Source organism: Phascolarctos cinereus, unplaced genomic scaffold (genome assembly GCF_003287225.1).
Source record: "Phascolarctos cinereus isolate Bilbo 61053 unplaced genomic scaffold, phaCin_HiC Scaffold_9;HRSCAF=440, whole genome shotgun sequence".
Classification (NCBI taxonomy): Eukaryota; Metazoa; Chordata; class Mammalia; order Diprotodontia; family Phascolarctidae; genus Phascolarctos; species Phascolarctos cinereus.
The window spans coordinates 8,722,247-8,740,546 of NW_027556402.1; the positions used below are offsets into that span (position 1 = coordinate 8,722,247).

At 46.4% G+C, this 18,300-nt stretch overlaps 1 protein-coding gene and 1 long non-coding RNA gene across 12 annotated transcripts; one reads left to right on the forward strand and one right to left on the reverse strand.

Moving 5' to 3' along the window:
* Positions 1-8,124: 8,124 nt before the first annotated feature.
* LOC144455281 (uncharacterized) lies at positions 8,125-12,885 on the reverse strand. The gene is made up of 2 exons (XR_013484006.1): positions 12,797-12,885; positions 8,125-8,596 (listed from the first exon to the last, which is right to left on the reverse strand). It is a non-coding gene; the product is annotated as an uncharacterized LOC144455281 (long non-coding RNA).
* LOC110223021 (class I histocompatibility antigen, Gogo-OKO alpha chain-like) lies at positions 11,979-15,846 on the forward strand. Of its 11 annotated transcripts, none has more exons than XM_078148400.1 (8): positions 11,979-12,092; positions 12,994-13,272; positions 13,457-13,735; positions 13,940-14,279; positions 14,369-14,473; positions 14,953-14,985; positions 15,171-15,215; positions 15,780-15,846. In XM_078148400.1, the coding sequence occupies exons 1-7, from the start codon at positions 12,029-12,031 to the stop codon at positions 15,175-15,177; spliced, it is 1,107 nt and encodes a 368-aa protein (XP_078004526.1). In that variant the 5' UTR covers positions 11,979-12,028; the 3' UTR covers positions 15,178-15,215; positions 15,780-15,846. The 11 variants fall into 11 exon arrangements, with proteins under 11 accessions (XP_078004526.1, XP_078004527.1, XP_078004529.1 ...); XM_078148401.1 differs by lacking the exon at positions 15,780-15,846 and adding an exon at positions 15,488-15,532; XM_078148399.1 differs by having other exon boundaries at positions 11,980-12,092; positions 15,398-15,846.
* The last annotated feature ends 2,454 nt before the right edge of the window (positions 15,847-18,300 follow it).

Sequence of the window (18,300 nt, forward strand, 5' to 3'; positions counted from 1 at the left end):
AACTATGAAAAAGAATTAAAAGGGAAACAGATGCCATATCTCACAGCAAGTAGTAGGAAATGCGTTCTTGGCCACACAGGTGGTTGTTGTTGAGTTGTTTCAGTTGGGTCTGACTTCACAGGGTCCGTGACCTGGGTGGGGGATTTCTTGGCCAAGATCCTGGAGTGGTTTGCCATTTCCTTCTGTTTCACAGCTAAACAGACAGATAACACCATTTGTTGGGCAGGAGAACACTAACAGGCCTTCTAGCACAAGGTCACTTTTGATTAGGTCAGGCAGGAAGACAGCTGCGGAAGGGTAAAATGACTTGACATTCTTCTAGTCTAGTCTTCTCAAAGGAGTTTGCTGATAATGGAAACACCAACTCCTGCAACATTCCCTAAGCACACTTCCCCCCAGGGATAGGTGAGAATGGTGGGACTACAACTCCTACCCAACCCTCAATCGGGGCTGGTTGAGGCAAACACAGACTCCCCCCAAGCCTCGATGGGGGGCAGATTAAGGCAGGTACATGCATTCCTCCATGTATTACCCAAATCCCAGAATGAGTTTCCACTCACTGACGAGTGCCCACTTGATTTATGCGGCAGCAGATAAAGAAGGCATCTTGCCAACATTAAGCTCACAGGTTCACTTTAGCAATATCGTCATGACCTAGCACAGTGCAGGTGTACATTAGGTCATCTCTATATCTCACTGCGCAAACATGATGGAGATGTTTTCAACCATAATTCATGGGAAATATGATCTAAGATCCTGAAACTATTATCTAAAAAGGGATAACAAAATCCTCCTTACACACACTAAAATTCACCTTACTTACACCTTCTCTAGTCCATTTTACAGATGAGGAATTAAGGCAACAGAGTTAAGTGACTTGCCCAAGGTCACACAACTAGTAAGTGTCTGAGGCCAGATTTCAACTCACGTAGACTAACTAGTCTTCCTGATTCCAAGCTCAGTCTTCTATCCACTGTGCTACTTAGCTGTCTCTGTAACCAAACAAGAGATATAGGCAATTACAAAAGGGAAGTAAAAAACTCTGATTATATGAAACTGAAAAGGTTCTACACAGACAACATAAATTCATCCAGGATAAAAAAGGAAGTGGTTGAATGGGGCGGGGGGGAAGCCTTGATATCAACTTTCTCTGATAAAAGTTTGATAACCAAAATATATAATTTTTACAAATTAATATACATAGTAACCATAAAACATGCTAGCCATTCCCCAATAGGTAAGTGGTCAAAGGATATTAACAAAGAGTTCTCAAAAGAAGAACTGCCCAGTATTCACAATCACATGAAAAAATTCTCCAAATAACTAAGGAGAGAAAAGCAACCTAAGAAAACACAGAGATTTGATCTCATACTCTGCAAATTGGCAAAAATGACAAAAACTGACAACAATCCATGTTAGAGCAGTTTTAGGAAGGTAGGCAACACTAATATAATCTTGGTGGAGCTATGAAATAGGAGAAGATCATGAAGATCTGAGTTCAAATCTTGACTCAGACACTTACTAGCTATGTGACCCTGGAAGTTATTTCACCTCTGTTTGCTTCAGTTTCCTCCACTGTGCATTTATGTTTAGTATTGATATGACTTCATTGTCTATGGTACCTTTCAGCAAGATATGGTTTCCTTCTTTATTTTAATTAGATCTATTTTTGCTTTTGCTTTGTCTAAGATCATGATGGCTATCCCTGTTTTCTTTGCTTCAGCCTGAAGTATAATAGATTCTGCTCTAGGCCCTTCTCTTTATATTATGTACATCTTCCTGCTTCAGATGTATTTCTTGTAAACAATACATTGTAGGATTCTGGCTTTTAATCCATCCTACCATCCACTTCCATTTTACAGGTGAGTTCATCCCATTTACATTTACAGTTACGACAAATAACTGTGCATTTTCCTCCATGCTATTTCTTGCTTGTTTATTCCCCTATCTTCCCCTCCATTACACTAGCTTTTTCTTACCTGTTTTATGTGGGATAATTTGTGTGATGTCATATGGGAATGGGAGGAATTGGAGAATTCTGCCAGCCAGGGACTCAAGGCATAACACGCTTCCTGCTCCTTGTAGACTGGTGCAGTGGAACATCAAGAACATTGGAAACCCAATGTTCTCGGTTCCGACCTTGGCATTCTTATTTATTAGGACTTTCCTTACTGAGAGCCAACTTCCTTTCCTATAAAAGGATTGGCATAAATGATGTCTAAAACCTCAACTATGTCAGCTTCATATGACTACAAGGGAACAAATGTTTCTTTTTCAGATTTCACTTCATGGCAGTGCTCTGCACTTCCTGGAAAACTTCTCCATTGTGTCTATCAAAGAATTTCCCCTCTTTTTTAACATATGGTCAGAGATGAGTTGCTTGATGAAAGCCTTCAAAGACACATTTCGTTCTACTCAGTCATATGCCTTAAAACAAGTATTCACAGTAGATATCCTGGGATCTCACACGCTCTACTTTTAAGTGAGTTACCTGATCCAAGATAGGTGCGTTGGAACCGTTTTGCTACATCCTGCCCTTTGTCTCTCTTCAATAGAATCTGTCCTGTAGATGTGTAGAGAATATTCCCACAATGATTTTGCAAAGATGGGACCACAGTCTGATGGGGCGCTGACAGGGACTTCTGTCTTCTTCATTGCCTTTATTTATTTGGCATGGTGGTGGTAAAATGCTCAGAATTTTGCAGTTCTTTGGGAATCTTCCTCCATTGGAAGGAGCTTAATAATTGAGGCTTCCAGGAAAATGGCACCATGAGAAGTCATAAGAGAGTCCGTCCAATGCCACCCAATGTCATCAAAACAGCAAGAAAAAATGACAAAAGAAGCAAAAGTGTCAGAAACTCTCAAAGAGAAAATGTGAGCCAAAAGAAGAGTCTGTCACAATGGGAAGCCATCACTCTGGATTCAAAGGAGCTGGGATGCAAGACTTGCTGGCCCAAGTCTACAGTAGCAGCTGTTAGGAAGGACAAAGCTGGCAGGAGTTCAGGCAGAAGGAGGAGGTGGAAGAGGAAGAGGAAGGGGAGGGACAGGCGGCGAAGATAGGGGGCGGGGGAGCTGAGGCTCCCAGAACAATGAGAAAAAATGAATTGGAAAAGCAATGGCAGTGACCAAAAAGCTAGATATTTCCCAAGACACAATAAAAATCACTGAAGGAATTTATGAGAGAAATAGAATTAGGTAAAAAAAGAGAATAGGGGGACAGCGCCAAGATGGTGGAGTAAAAGCAGTGACTTGCTTGAGCTCTTCTCCCAAACCCCTCCAAATAACTGTAAAAATGACTGTATGATGCAGCTACATGGTGCAGTAGATAGAGCTCTGGCCTTGGAGTCAGGAGGACTTGAGTTCAAATCCAGCTTCAGACACATAACACTTATTAGGTGTGTGACCCTGGGCAAGTGACCTAACCCCAAATGCCTCATTAAAAAAAGCAAAAAAACCCCAACTCCAAACAAATTCTAGAGCAGCAGAACCCACAAAAAGACAGAGTGAAAAAAATGTCCAGCCCAAGACAACCTGGATGGTTTATGGGAAAGGTCTGCAGTGCCAGGCTGGGACAGGAGCAAAGTTCAGTGTGGGCTGCACAGGTGAAGAAGGGGCCCCAGTGAAGCTGGAGCAGGCCTCAGGGGACTGAATCACTGGTAGCTGTGGCAGTTTCCAGATTTCTCAATCCACAAATGCCAAAGACATCTTAGAAGGTCAGTAAGAAAGGTCTGTCACAAAACAGGAAAATGATAAATGTTGGAGAATACATGGGAAAATTGGAATGTTAATGCATTGTTGGTGGAGTTGTGTAGTGATCCAACCATTTTGGAGAACAATTTTGAACTATGCCCAAAGGGCTATAAAAATGTGCATACCCTTTGACCCAGCAATACCACTTCTAGGGCTATATCCCAAAAATATCATAAAAATGGGGAAAAGACCACGTGTATAAAAAATCTATAGCAGCTCTTTCTGTGGTGGCAAAGAATTGGAAATTGAGGGGATGCCCATGCATTGGGGAATGGCTGAATAAGTTGTGGTATATGAATGTAATGGAATACTACTGTGCTATAAGAAATGATGAGCAGGCAGACTTCAGAAAAACCTGGAAAGACTTGTATGGACTGATGCTGAGTGAAGTGAGCAGAACCGGGACAACATTGTACACAGAAACAGCCTTGTTATATGATGACTAACTTTGATAGACAACTTTTCTCAGCAATTCAAGAATCTATGACATCTCCAAAAGTCTCATGATGGAAAACGCTATCCACATCCAGAGAAAGAATTATGGAGCTGGAACAAAGATTGAAGCATACTATTTGCTCTTTTTTTTCTTCTATTTTTTTCCTTCTTTCTTGTGCTCCCTCTTATTGGTTCTAATTCTTCTTTACAACATGACTAATGTGAAAATATATTTAATAGGAATGAATATGTAGATCCTATATCAGATTGCAATCTGTCTTGCGGAAGGAGGGGGGGAGGGAAGGGGAGAAAATTTAATACTCAAAAGCTTATGGAAGTGAATGTTGAAAACTAAAAATAAATTAATAAAATAAAAAATAGGGAGAGAAAGAAAAAAAGAAAGGTATGTCAGACCTGGGTAAGAGAGGAGCACAGTTCAGCCCCAGCCCTGGGGGAGTGGCAGGCCCTGGCTTCTTCCAGAGCTCTCAGCCCACAGATGGTGGGGGGATTGAGCAGCTGATCAGAGAGAGATTGCAGGGATCTCTTTGCAGACACTTAGGCAGGATTCTCTTGCTTTGCTCATACTTGAATCTGGGTTGCAGTTCTGGGGGGCATTCCTGTGGCAAGGAGGAGTGCTTGCGTGGCTGAACTTGTGGCAGCAGTGCAGAGAGAATCTTCCTCACAGTTCCAAGGAAGAAAAGAGTGCTTGTGGTCACTCATAGACCAGAGCACAGGCCAGGAAAGGAGTAAACACCTCACCCTTGATCATACCACCTTGGAAGAACTGAAAATTTACAGGTCCCTAGAGGCGTCTCTCACAACACCTGCACAAAATCCGTGAAGATTGGGAAAGTACATCCTCCACATTGGAAGCAGGGCCCTATCTTAACAAAGAGTGAAAAATTCAAATAATTGTCTGGGAACATGAGCAAACAGCAGAAAAAACTCAGACTACACAATCTCACTTTGGTGACAAAGAAGATCAAAACACACAACCAGAAGACAACAAAGTCAAAGCTCTTACATCCAAAGCCTCCAATATGAGTTGGTCCCAGGCCACGGAAGAGCTCAAAAAGAATTTTGAACAGCAAATAAGGGAAGTAGAGGACAAACTGGGAAAAGAAATGAGAGTGATGCAAGATAATCATGAAAAATGAGTCAACAGCTTGCTAAAGGAGACCCTCAAAAATACTGAAGAAAATAACAGCTTAAAAATCGAGCAGCCCAAATGGCAAAAGAGATCCAAAAAGGCAATGAGGAGAAGCATGCCTTTAAAAGCATTTGCCTAATGGAAAAGGAGGTCCAAAAGCTCACTGAAGAAAATAATTCCTTTTTTTTTTAGGCAATTGAGGTTAAGTGACTTGCCCAGGGTCACACAACTAGTAAATGTCACGTGTTTGGTCTGAGGCTGGATTTGAACTCAGGGCCTCCTAACTTCAGGACAGGCACTCTATCCACTGTGTCATCTAGTTGCCCCAAAAATAATTCCTTAAAATTAGAATGGACCAAATAGAAGCTTATCACTGTATAAGAAATCAAGAAGTTATAAAACAAGACCAAAAGAATGAAAAAAATAGAAGACAGTGTGAAATATCTCATTGGAAAAACTCTCCTAGAAAATAGACCGAGGAGATATAATTTAAAAATTATTAGACTACCTGAAAACCACAATCAAAAAAGAGTCTTGACATCATCTTTCAAGAAATTATCAAGGAAAACTGTCCTGATATTATAGAACCAGAAGGTAAAGTAGAAATTGAAAGAATCCACCAATCACCTCCTGAAAGTGATCCCAAAAGGAAAACTCCTAGGAATATCATAGCCAAGTTCCAGAATTCGCAAGTCCAGGAGAAAATATTACAAGCAGCCAGAAAGAAACAATTCAAATACTGTGGAAACACAGTCAGGATAACACAAAATTTAGCAGCATCTACATTAAGGGACTGGAGAGCTTGGAATAAGATAGTCTGGAGATCAAAGCAGGCAGGATTACAGCCCAGAATCACCTACCCAGCAAAACCATGTACAATCCTTGAGAGGAAAAATGGATATTCAATGAAATAGAAGACTTTGAAGCATTCTTGATGAAAGTGAGAGAGGATTGTACTGGGAGAAGGAGAAAGAGAGAGGTAGAATGGGGTAAAGTATGTCACATAAAAGGGGCAAGAAAAAGCTTTTACAGTGGAGGGAAAGAGGGGGGAGGAGGGAGGGAATGAGTGAGTTTTACTCTCATCAGATTTGGCTTAATAAGGGAATAACACACAAGGCATATATTACTACACACTATGTGGAATTTCTCAATTGGGTGTGGAAATCTATCTAACCCTACAGGAAAATAGGGTGGAGGGGATGGGGAGGGATGATGGAAGGGAGGGCAGATTGGGGGAGAAGGTAATCAGAAACAAACACTTTTGAGGAGGGACAGGGTCAAAGGACAAAACAGAATAAACAGAGGCGGGATAGGACATAGGGAAATATACTTAGTCTTTCACAACATGAGTATTATGGAAGTGTTTTGTACACTACACATGTGTAAGTTATATTGAATTGCTTGCCTTCTCATTGAGGGTGAGTGGGGAGGAAGGAAGAGAGAATTTGGAACTCAAAATTTTAAACATAAATGTTAAAAATTGTTTTTGCATGCAACTGTGAAATGATATAAAAGCAATGGGGTATAGAAATCTATCCTGCCCTACAGAAAAATAGAAGGGGATAAAAGAAAGGGGGGTTATAGAAGATAGGGCAAATTGGGGAAGGTGTATGCAGAATGCATGCCACCTTAGGGTGGGGGGAGGGTAGAGATGAGGAGAAATTTGGAACTCAAAATCTTGTGGAAGTGAAATATTGGAAAGTAAAATAAATAAGTTAATTTTTTAAAAGGGAATTATTAAAAGGCTATGTGGGGTCAGGTTGGACTAAATGTAGGTGACTATTCAGATGACTTCCAACTCTGATTCTATGATGGATTCTTTGAATAAGGTAGTAATTACATCCTAAGAACAGGTGGGAAATCTCTGAAATAAGGAAACAAAGTCATTTAGAAACTAATGTAGAAAAATGAGTTGAAACCTAACAGAACGTCATTGGTCCCAAGTAGAATGTTTTTGCTGGTGAGCATGCTAGCAGGAAGAATGAAGAAAACAGAGCAAGATCATGGTGAAATTGCTAAAGATCCAGACAAACACGAGGCAAAGTGACAGACTATGAGGACAGATCAAGGAGCAAGGTGCCTAAGATTTAGTGTGGGTCCTTTAAGTTTACTTACAAGCAACCTGTTCAGGGCAGCTAGGTGGCAAAGTGGATAGAGCACCAGCCCTAGAGTCAGGAGGACCTGAGTTCAAATCCAAGCTCAGACACTTGACACTTACTAGTTGTCAAGTTGTTGTCTGTTTCAGTCAAGTTGTCAACTAGTTGTTACTTAGCAAGTCAAACAGTTAACCCCAATTGCCTCCCCACCAAAGTAAGCTGTTATAAGTCTGAATTGTTTCTATGGGATAATGTCCTCCCAAGTCTTTCCACTGGGGAAAACTGGAGAGCTTTCTAGCTAAAGCAAAATGCCACCAGGTAACACTTGGCCCAAATATGCAGAGGAGTGAGTCAAATGCTCCTGGGGGCCCATGGTGAGAGCTGGGGTAGAGGTGCCCAAGCAATGCAGCCATCCTTCCTATCTTATTGGTTCTTTCTGTCCTTGGCTGCAGGGCTTAGGAAGATATCATGTGTTTCTCTCTCTCAAGGTGGAGGTCTTCAGTGCTCTTGAGCTCTATGTATCTCTTTTTCTCAGAAAGCTCTGACAATAATATAGCCTAATCAGCCACATAAATCCTCCCAGAGTCTCTCTCTTATACATTCTCAGATTCCTGTACCTCAAAAGGCCATGGTACACCAGTCCTTGTAACCCCTTTCTTAATTAGTGATAGATTTTGTCTTTTAAAAATTAAATTATATTTCAATTACCTTTTTAATTAAAATTTTAAAATACAACTTATTTTATTATCAAGAATTTGTTTTTTCTTCCTCCCGCCACCCCTCACTCAACCCTCTCCTGCACATGAAAAAAAACCAAAGCCTTTGTAATAAACAGACACAAGTCAAGCACAAACAATTTCCCACATTGGAGATGTCCAAAGATGTGTCTCATTCTGAAGATGTAGTCAGTCATTTGAGGTGGGTAGTATTCTCCATCATTGGTCCTCTGGAATCAAGGCTGGTCCTTGTGTTTATCACAGTTTTTAAGGACTTCAAAATTGTTCATTTTTACAACGTTGTTCTTGTAGAAATTGTTCTGGTTCTGCTTATTTCGCTCTGTATCTATTCTTCCCTGGTTTCTCTGAAACCATCTCTCTCATCATCAATCAGACCAAAATTCATTTAGGCAGCATGAAACAGGCGTGTGCTGCTTCAGTTTCCAGTTCTTTGCCATTACAAAAAAAAAAAAGGTGTTTATATATTATATATATATATATATATATATTATATATATATATATATATATATATATATAATTAAAATCTGTATGTATGTAAGTATATACATATGTATATATGTTTATATACATACATATATATGTATATATATATAAAGAGAGAGACAGAAAAGAGAGAGAGAGAGAGAGAGAGAGAGAGAGAGAGAGAGAGAGAGAGATCTATATATTTGCTAAACCTCTTCCATTTTCTTTGATCACTTTGGGGTAAAGACCTAGATATCGTCCTGCTGGGTAAAAGGACATCACGCACAATAGAATCACTTTGGAGGCACAGTCCCAAACTGCTTCCAATGATGACTGCACGAATTCGCAGCCTCACCCAAAGGCCACCAAGGGGCCTGTCTCCCTGCAGCCCACCAACATTGGTCTTTTTCTTTTCTGCACAGTCTAGAATTCTTAACACATGAGCCTGGTCCTTTCCTCCCCTAAACCCTGTAGGTGGCGTCAGAGAGTAGCCTTTCCTGCCAATCCTGAACTGCTGGCGGTTGGCAGAGCACTTTCTCTCATCTCAGATGCCTCTTTTAGGTTGCCTTTTCACTCTGTCCCTGCCGTCTTTTTCCTTACAGCCAAATCAACGACTAGCCCAGGCTTCCATCCTTAGGCAGCTGTTTTCCAGCTGTTTCACTCCATGTCAGAAGGCTTTGGCTCTCCCTTTCCTTTCCTCCTTATCTCTCTCCCTATCTCCCTATCTCTCTCATCTCTCTCTGTCCCTCCCTCTACTTGTCTCTTTCCATCTCTCTCTCTGCCTGTGTTCATCTCTCCCCCACCTGTCTCTGTGTGTCTCCCTCCCTCCCTTTCTCCCCTGCTTCTGTCACTCTGAGTCTGTCTCTGTGTCCTTCCCTCTCTCTGTCTCTCCCTCTCCCCTTCCCTCTCTCTCAGCACTTGCTGGACTCTGATTCCTAGTGCTTTCTTTCGGGCAGCACCATCTCTAGGGCCCAGGGGCTACAATACCTAGAATGGCTTCCTGAATCCCTCTGGTTACACAGCTAAGGTAACAGCATTCCACCCTACCCTTGTGCCCCAAAACTTGCAGACAACACTATATTAAAACTCATATTAAACAAGAGGAATATATAGGCTTTGGGTCCTAGGTATTTTCTCCTTCTCTCTCCTTCTCCTATTGGAATGACTGAGGAGAGAAAATGGCTTTTTCACTTGCAGGCATGGATGCTGATGGTTGAGGCTGATAACTCAGAATCAGAGACTTAGAGTTCCCAGGTACCTTAGGTATCTACTCCAGCTCCCATCTGAACAACAACCCCTTTTATATATTAACCATGTGGTCACTGAGTCCCTGCATGAGGACCTCCATCCAAGGAGGGGGAAGCACCACTGCACTTCTACACAGACCTAATCCCTAGGTGAAATGAGCCTGTCTGCAATATTCACTCAGGTCCTACTTGTGCCCTCTTGGATTCACCCAAACAATCCTTCAAATACTTGAAGACAACTATCTTCTCCCCTCAGTATCTTCTCCTCTCCCAATTCCTTCACCTAGTCCTCCATACCAAGTTCTCTTGTCCCCTCACTATTCTGGTCCTTCTCATCTGGATACGTTCCTCTGGACACACTGTCCACACCTTTTCTAAAATGTGGTGGCCCAAACTCAACATAATCCTCCAGCTGGGGCCTCACCAAGTCAGGGTCTTGTAGAACTACTGCTTAGAGGAGTCTAGGGCAGGGGACGAGAACATGAAAGATTGTGAGAGAAGACAGTGTTAGCAGCTAGGGAGAGAAGGGCTGAGGAGGCTGCATCCAAGCCTTTAACAGGGGAGATGTCACTGAAAGGATGGAAAAACCTCAAGACTTGTCTACATTTTCCCTATAAAAGCAGTGTATCAGACAGCTGTGCTGTGGAGAAGGGAAGCACAGTGGGAAATGACAAGGGTTGAGGCTTTTAGGATAATTTTTTTCGGCTCCATTGAGATCAAAAGAAGAAAGATGGGAGAGGACTTGATCTGAAGGGTCTGGTAGCAGAAAATGATAAACAGAATTACTCAGCTCTTCCTTGCCTTTCCACACAGTGCTAACTCCAACATGCTTTGAAGGGTTCAGGTGTCCTTCACCAGAGGAGGCTCATTCAGGACTTTGATCAGGATCTCTAAACCAGCCTGGGCTTGGGGAAAGATGAATGAGTTTGCAATGATAGAATGGAGGTACAAATCTCAATTTTGCTACTTCCTATCTTCATGAGCTTGGGAAAATCTCTCAACATTGTTGGCCTTAATTTCCTGCTCTGTGAAATGAAGGAGATTATCTCTAAGATCCTTGACAAGGGTAACTTTATACTCTCTTTAAAATTTGGAGTGTAATAGTTTCCTAGATGGGGTAATGAGGCAAGAAAGAGGGAAAATCCCACCAAATGTGCCCAGGTTCCTCGTTTCTGGGGGGAAAAAAAGGTTACTGGGGATTCACACCTTCATATTTCAGGCAGTTCAGAGCCAACCTTGTGCTGAAATAGTACTCCTCCCTCTTTTATTAAGCTCTTTCCTTTTATTTTTATGGAATTGTATGTGACTCTGTGACCTTGTTTCTTATCAAAGAAATTGGAGTGGTTTGCCATTTCCTTCTCCAGCTCATTCTTCTGATGAGGAAATTGAGGTAAACAGGGTTAAGTGACTTGCCCAGGGTCACACAGCTAGTAAATGTGTGAGGCCTGGATTGGAACTCAGGTCTTCCTGACTCCAGGCCCTGAGCTCTAACCACTGGGGGACCTCACTGCCCCTTTTTTGGTGAGACAAAGTCTTCTACTCTGATTCCAAATTCCATTTATTGGACTCTAATTCAGTCATTACTCTAGGATCCCTTGCCTGCTCATCTACACAGCCTGGGAAGGTTACAAGACTTGCCTGAGGCACAGCTGGGATGGAGGTCATTAAAACGGAGGTGGCAACACAGCCCTACACCAGTCAGTCTGCAGATTTCTTCACTCCTCAGACACCTTCAATTTAGGCAAGGGACATTGTCTTCCTCACTTCTAAGGAGAGGAAAGGGTCACGCTGAGGAGGGCTCTGGGTTGGAAGGCCAGCAGAGGAGAGTTAAGGGCTGAGATCTTCTCTTTCTCTGGTTCAAGCTGGGAGCACAAGAGCCGGGTGTTCCTGGAGTGATGATGGGAGGGAGGGAGACTAGGGCGCTCCAAAGATTCCGAGGCTGTTCTGGGAATAACACTGGGGATTTCCTCCGAGTCAGTCTCGGTTTTTATTTCCTAACCTGTGAGGGCTCATTCTGCCCAGTCACCAATGACGTTTCTAGTCTTTCGTTTGCTATTGGCTGGTAGAGGCTCTGCGAAGCCAACCACAAGTTAGGGATTCGCCCCTGTATAAACCGAGGGCAGATTGGTCTCAGTTCTCTCTATGCACCATGGAGCGTTATCTGTGCTCTTTGTTTTTGTTGGGGACCCTGGCCCTGCCCGAGACCTGGGCAGGTAAGTAGAGAATAGTATTAACCGGCGGCGTGAAGACTGGGCACAGCATCCCGGGGTCGAGGTGTGGGTGGGATGGGCTTTGGCTACAGGAAGCTCCTCCGACACCAGCCCAGGGTGAGCTTGCAGGGCACCAGCTCCTTAATGTCAGGGGAAGAAGTCAAGGTGGTGGTGAAAGGAAGAAGCGAGAAATAAGCGCCCGCGCGCGCGCGCGCGCGCGCGCGCGTGTGTGTGTGTGTGTGTGTGTGTGTGTGTGTGTGTGTGTGTGACTCGGGGACCAGTCCTCTAGCTGGGCTTTGGCAGGAGGAGGTGTTGGAGTCGGTCCCTTAGTTTGGGGGCGGGGTGAGGACCGGGGGCGCTGAGGAAGCATAGGCAAGAGGGAGAATGGGTGCGACCGTCCTGGGCCGTTAAGCAGCAGAGCTGTCCTCGAGCCACCCCCCACCCCCCATCCAAGGCCTAGGACAGAGAACCAGGAGCACCCTTGTTAAAGATCTTCACTGAGGTTTGGGGGGAGGGTGGGGGGTTGAGGCCCGGGGCAGGTGAGAACGCAAGCTGGGGCTCGGGGTGAGGAGTGTGAGAGACCCGGGACCGGGACCAGAGGGGAGAGCGGGGCTAGATCCAGCTGAACGGAAACTAGAACTTCCCTGGATTGTTGTCAGAGAAGGAATTTTGCTGATCTCAAAGCGCTAAATGTCGAGAATTATTACCTCCTGGCGCGGTGCACCATCAGCGTCGGGGGCGGAGGGGTCGGGATACCCTGGGTTAGGAGTCCGAGCTCACGCCCCGAAGTCCGCACGGGATCAAGGGCCACACCTCTGTCTTCGTGGCAGACAGGCCCTGCCGGGGCCAGGTCTACGCGATCACCTCCCTGATCCCTGACCCCGGCCCGGGTCCCCATGTCCAGGCTCTCATTCCCTGAGGTATTACTACATCGCCATGACCTCGCCCGAGCTCGCGGAGCCGCGGTTTCTCGCCGTGGGCTACGTGGACGATCAGCAGGGCGGGCGCTTCGACAGTGCCAGCGCGAATCAGAGGGCGGAGCCGCGGGCGGCGTGGGTAGAGCAGGTGGAGCAGGAGGAGCCGGGCTACTGGGAGCGGAACACGCGGATCGCCAGGGGGAACACACAGGCTTACCGAGTGTACCTGCAGACCCTGCGCGGCTACTTCAACCAGAGCGAAGGCGGTGCGTGACGTAGGCCGGAGCTGAGTGGGGGGAGGGCCGGAGCCGAGCCTCCCCACGGTCACTTCGGCTCCCACCAGGGACACTGGGGGGGGGGGAACTCCCGAAGTTAGAGGACCCGCGTGGGGGCGGGGCACGGGATGAGCCAGAGTCCTGCCTCGCTGACCCGGGGCTAGGGGCTGGGCAGGGGTCCACACCATCCAGGTCATGTACGGCTGCGAGGTCTCACCGGACCTCACCTTCAAGCGGGGGTTTTACCAGTACGCCTACGACGGGCAAGACTACATCGCTCTGGACAGGGAGACCTCCACGTGGACGGCGGCGGTGCCGCAGGCTGTGAACACCAAGCTGGAGTGGGAGGCGGACAGGGGCTACACTGAGAGAAAGAAAGCCTATCTGCAGGAGGAGTGCGTGCTGTGGCTGAAGAAGTACCTGGATATGGGGAAGGAGACTCTGAAGAGGGCAGGTACTGACCCGTCTCTCCCCAGTGTGCGCGGCACTCAAGGCCCCCGCCTCCCTTCTCCCTCTCCTGCAACCCTGGGCTCCGGGCCCCCAGGCACCCCTTTTACTCCAGGGCCGGGACTGCAGGGTTTTCTCCCTGCCCCCACCTGACGTTGTGCCCCCGAGGGGAGAGGGAGAGCCTGGAAATGCCACTGACCTTTGCCTCCAGACCCGCCCTCAGTCCGAGTGACCCGCCACACTGGCCCCAACGGGGAGGTGGCCTTGCGGTGTCGAGCCCAGAACTTCTACCCCGAGGACATCTCCCTGACTTGGCTGAGGGATGGGGAGGAGCAGCTCCAGGACACGGAGTTCATTGAGACCAGGCCTGCTGGGGACGGGACCTTCCAGAAGTGGGCAGGTGTGGACGTGACCTCGGGCCAGGAAGGGAAATATACCTGCCGAGTTCAGCACGAGGGACTGCCTGAGCCCCTCACCCTGAAGTGGGGTAAGGACCCTGAGGAGGGCCTGGGAAAGGGCCATTCCCCACACCTCCAAAAGACCAGAGGAAGGTGGAGTGACTGGGGGGCGGTGTGGGAGGAATTAGTCAATCTCAGGACCCAGAGGGCTCAGGGCCTCTCACTTCCCTTTTCCATTTCAGAGCCAGAGTCCTCATCTACCCGGGTCATCGTGGGGGCCATTGCTGTCCTCATCTTCATCACTGCAGTCATTGCTGGAGTTGTGATCTGGAGGAAGAACACTTCAGGTGGGCAGGACTGGGAGGGGGTCCTTAGGGAGCAGGCACCATGGAGATCCTGGCTTTCCCTGCCCCAAAGTTTGTCTTTCTACCCCAAGTCCTCTCTTTCCCACCTGAAGGACTCTTAGATGGGCACTAAGACTCCAGATGAACAAATCCCCAACTAGAAACCATTTATCTGGAGGATGCCTGGCAGGGATATAACAGGCTAGCCTAGTGGGGAATCTGCTTCAGACTCAGATCAGAAATGAATATGGGGATTTCTGCCAGAAGGCCTGAGTGTCCCCTAGCTGGGAGGAGGGGAACTGTCCATTTAGGGGGCCTCTTTTCTCTCTTCCACTTGGATCCAGAGGCTGGAATGGAGTGGGGCATGGGGGTGCAGACCCAGTTGTAATTTGTTGTGTCTCCAAGACAAACCAGTGAACTCCTGAGATCTTGGTGTAGTCTCCTGTCCTGGATTACTCACTGGAAATGTTTTTGTTTTCCAGGTGGAAAAGGAGGGAACTATGTTCCTGCTGCAGGTAACTAAAGGGTGGACATGGAAGGTAGAAGGAAAGGCCCAGCCCATGGTATCAGGGACCTGAGCAATGGGAAGGCAGAGGACAGGCTTAGCCCAACAACCTTCCTTTGGTGTCCCCTTCCCTTCCCATACCCCAGTTCTGGAATGTATGTCCCTGACTAGGTCATTTCCCTCCTTTGTCTCCAGGCAATGACAGTGCACAGGGGTCACATGTCTTCCCCACAGCCAAAGGTGAGACTCTGGGGGCCTAGAAGGAGAGAGGTGCTGGGGTAAAGGGGGCCAAGCAAAGAGGAGGGTGGGTGAGAGGTTGGACTGAGGACTGGATGGGTGGTGAGGCAGGCCCTTCAGAATGAAGAGAGGATGGAGGCCAGAGGAGACTTGGAGGATCTCCCTGAATTTCTTTCCTTCTTCAGCTTGAGAGAATTGCCCGGTATGGGCCTGAGTAATAAAACTAGTCTCCAGTGCCTGTGTTGATCCTGGGCACCCCTGGCTTCTCTTCCCAGCATTGGCCCCTGGGATCCTCCCTGGACTCTACTGGGCCAAGCCCAGGGAAGTATCATTAGGCCCTCACCCTGTTCTCTAGGCCTCCCTCCCCAGCCTTTTTTCTTTCTGCCTGTCTCACTCTGCAGAGTGAGGCTCAGAGGGCTTTGGCAATGAGCCCTCCTTCACACTGGATGTTACACTGACCTCTGGGATCTTTTTTCTGACTGCAAAAACAGCCTAATTATTATTCTTGAAACTTCAGCTTTTCTCCACAATCTCAGCTAAGCTTCACATTTGGGTGGGGGATTTTAGGGGACAGGATGACAACGTGGAGATGTTCTGGCCGTATGAAGGGGAAATAAAAGAAAATTTGAAGATGTCTGAGAATCTTTTATTTGCTCTGCTGAGTCTGTGAGTGCAGGTGAGGGCTGGGGCCAAGAGGGGAAGGAGCCTGGGGGAGGGCCTGTGTATGGTACCCGGTGAGGGTGCAGACTTTGTACTGCTGGGGTGCACTTGTGGACGTGGTGTATTGGGACTTGTTCCAGGGCTTCTCCTCCTGAACTGGATGCCCAAATAGGGTGTTAGTCCATAGCCCCAGCCCCCAGCATGGACTTTCAGGGAGTCCCAGTTCTTTCTATATTGTTGCCATTTTCCTCCCCCCTTGTGTCTGTATCCCTGCTTTTCTTTCATTGCAGGGCTCCCCCTGAGGGCTTCTGTGGCCTCTTCTCAGGGCCCTTCCAGGACCCTGGGGCTCCATCTCTGTTGGTGATGGTCACTGCACTGAGTGACCACCTTGTCCCCTTTTTAGAGTGTCCCAGATGGGGTTTTCTTCCCTTGTGAGGAAAAAGTTTCCCATTAATGATTTGAAGGAGGGAATATCTAGTTTCTAAATAGAAAGAAGCCCCTGCCCCTTCTCTGTCTCCCTGGAGGCCTGACCCTGTAAGTAGTGAGAGTCAGTTGATGTCTCTGCACCTCTAACTTCCCTCCTCCCCCACTCTCCTTTCCCCTTTGGAATGATCCAAGCTGCTGGGAACATTTGCCTTTCCCTCTTTCATTATGTCCCAGTATTTCTTTCCAAAAAAGAGGAATGTTTTAATTATTTCTATTTCTCTCCCATCTTATAATCATGTTTTCCCTCATCTGAGGCCATCCAAGTTTTGCTCACTTGTTCTAAAATCCCTGGTGTGGAAGTTTCCATTACCATTATTCATTGATCTAAGGAAGACAGTCACAAAGTGGTAGAAGCAGCAGAGACTTAGGTCCTACTGTCTCCTAGCTGATATGCGATAGTTGAAAGAAAACATTCACTACAAATACATCATGTCAGATCCTGGATCAGTTGGACATTGGCTGCTCAGACCACACTGAGTAGCTGGGACATAGTTTTTGTCCCAGAAGGTTGGAGGCCTCTCTCTGAGCATCTTCTTCTCCCAAGGAGGCCAGGGATATTGTGGTAATAAGTGGGTGGACAATCTCCCCTGGGCTGTAAGCCATCTTATCCCATGGCCACACATGATTTGGGGACCCTGGGGTTGAAAAAGGGAAAGAGCAAGGAAGTTGAACTGTCTTCCTCTCTGAGCCCAGAAGCCTCCTCTTGCCTTGGTCATCCAGTTGTGGAGGATTATACATGGAGGACTTGTCTTTTCTCATGAGACTTCCTGTCCCCACATGGCTTACAAGGAGCAGGACAAAAATACTGCTTTTATATATCTGATGAATAATTAGTTCACTGAAATTTGAAACATCTCTCATAGAACTGCACTTGCTTTTCTGACCCTGATCTCCAAACTCTGTGACCCCCAGAGTCCAACTTTCCAAATCTCCCTCTTAACCATCACAGGTGTCCATAAGCAGGAGGGGCTGCTCAAGGAGGTCTGGCCTTGGAGGGACTGAGTGACCAATCCTTGTGGGCTTTGTTAGAGTGTGGATTCCATGCAGGGGTAGGTTTGACCAGAGGGCTCAGATACACCGCCTGCTGCCTGGCTACAGTGTGCTGCAATGCTTTGGAAGCAGGTTAAAGTGTCTGTGGGAGATATTTAACAAAGACCTGAATATACAATAAAGCAGATAACATTTCATTTTAAACTAAGTCAGTGTGTGGCCTGCACTGCAGTGATCCTTAAGTACACATATGTGGCTCCCATTCCTATTTGGGGACAGCCAGGTGGTGCAATGGATACAGTGCAGGGACCAGAGCCAGGAAGACTCATCTTCCTGTGTTCAAATCTGGCCTCAGACATTTACTAGCTGGGTGATCCTGGGCAAGTCACTTCACCCTGTTTGCCTCAGTTCCCTCATCTGTAAAATGAGCTGGAGAAGGAAATGGCAATGCGTTCCAGTGTCTTTGGCAAGAAAACCCCAAATGGGGTCACAGAGCATTGTACATGATTGAAAAGGACTGAATACTAACAACAATAAATTTCTGTTTGAGTTTGACATCACTGGTTAGACTAGCTGACCTCTGAGGGCCCAAAGGACTCCCAAATTTTGTGATGTTGATTTTCCCCACACTTATGATGGATTCATATGAAGGAGTTCCCTGGCCTTTGCTAGTAGCCACTCAATACACATAGGACCATGGAAGGATGTTGAGACTGCCCTTTAGGAACAATTGTTGGGTCAACCTCCTTTTAGAGCCACATATGTGTGTGCTGGGGTCAGGGTCTGGGAAACCAAGGCCTTTCTATCCTATAACTTAGCTTGCCAAATAAGAACCTTGGCTTTGCCTTCTTCCTTCCCTAATACTCTCTCTGTAGCTCATAGGTTCAAAGCAAGAGCTCATAGGTTCAAGGCTTCTTATTAGCCTTAGTATCACTGGCAATGCAAATGTTAT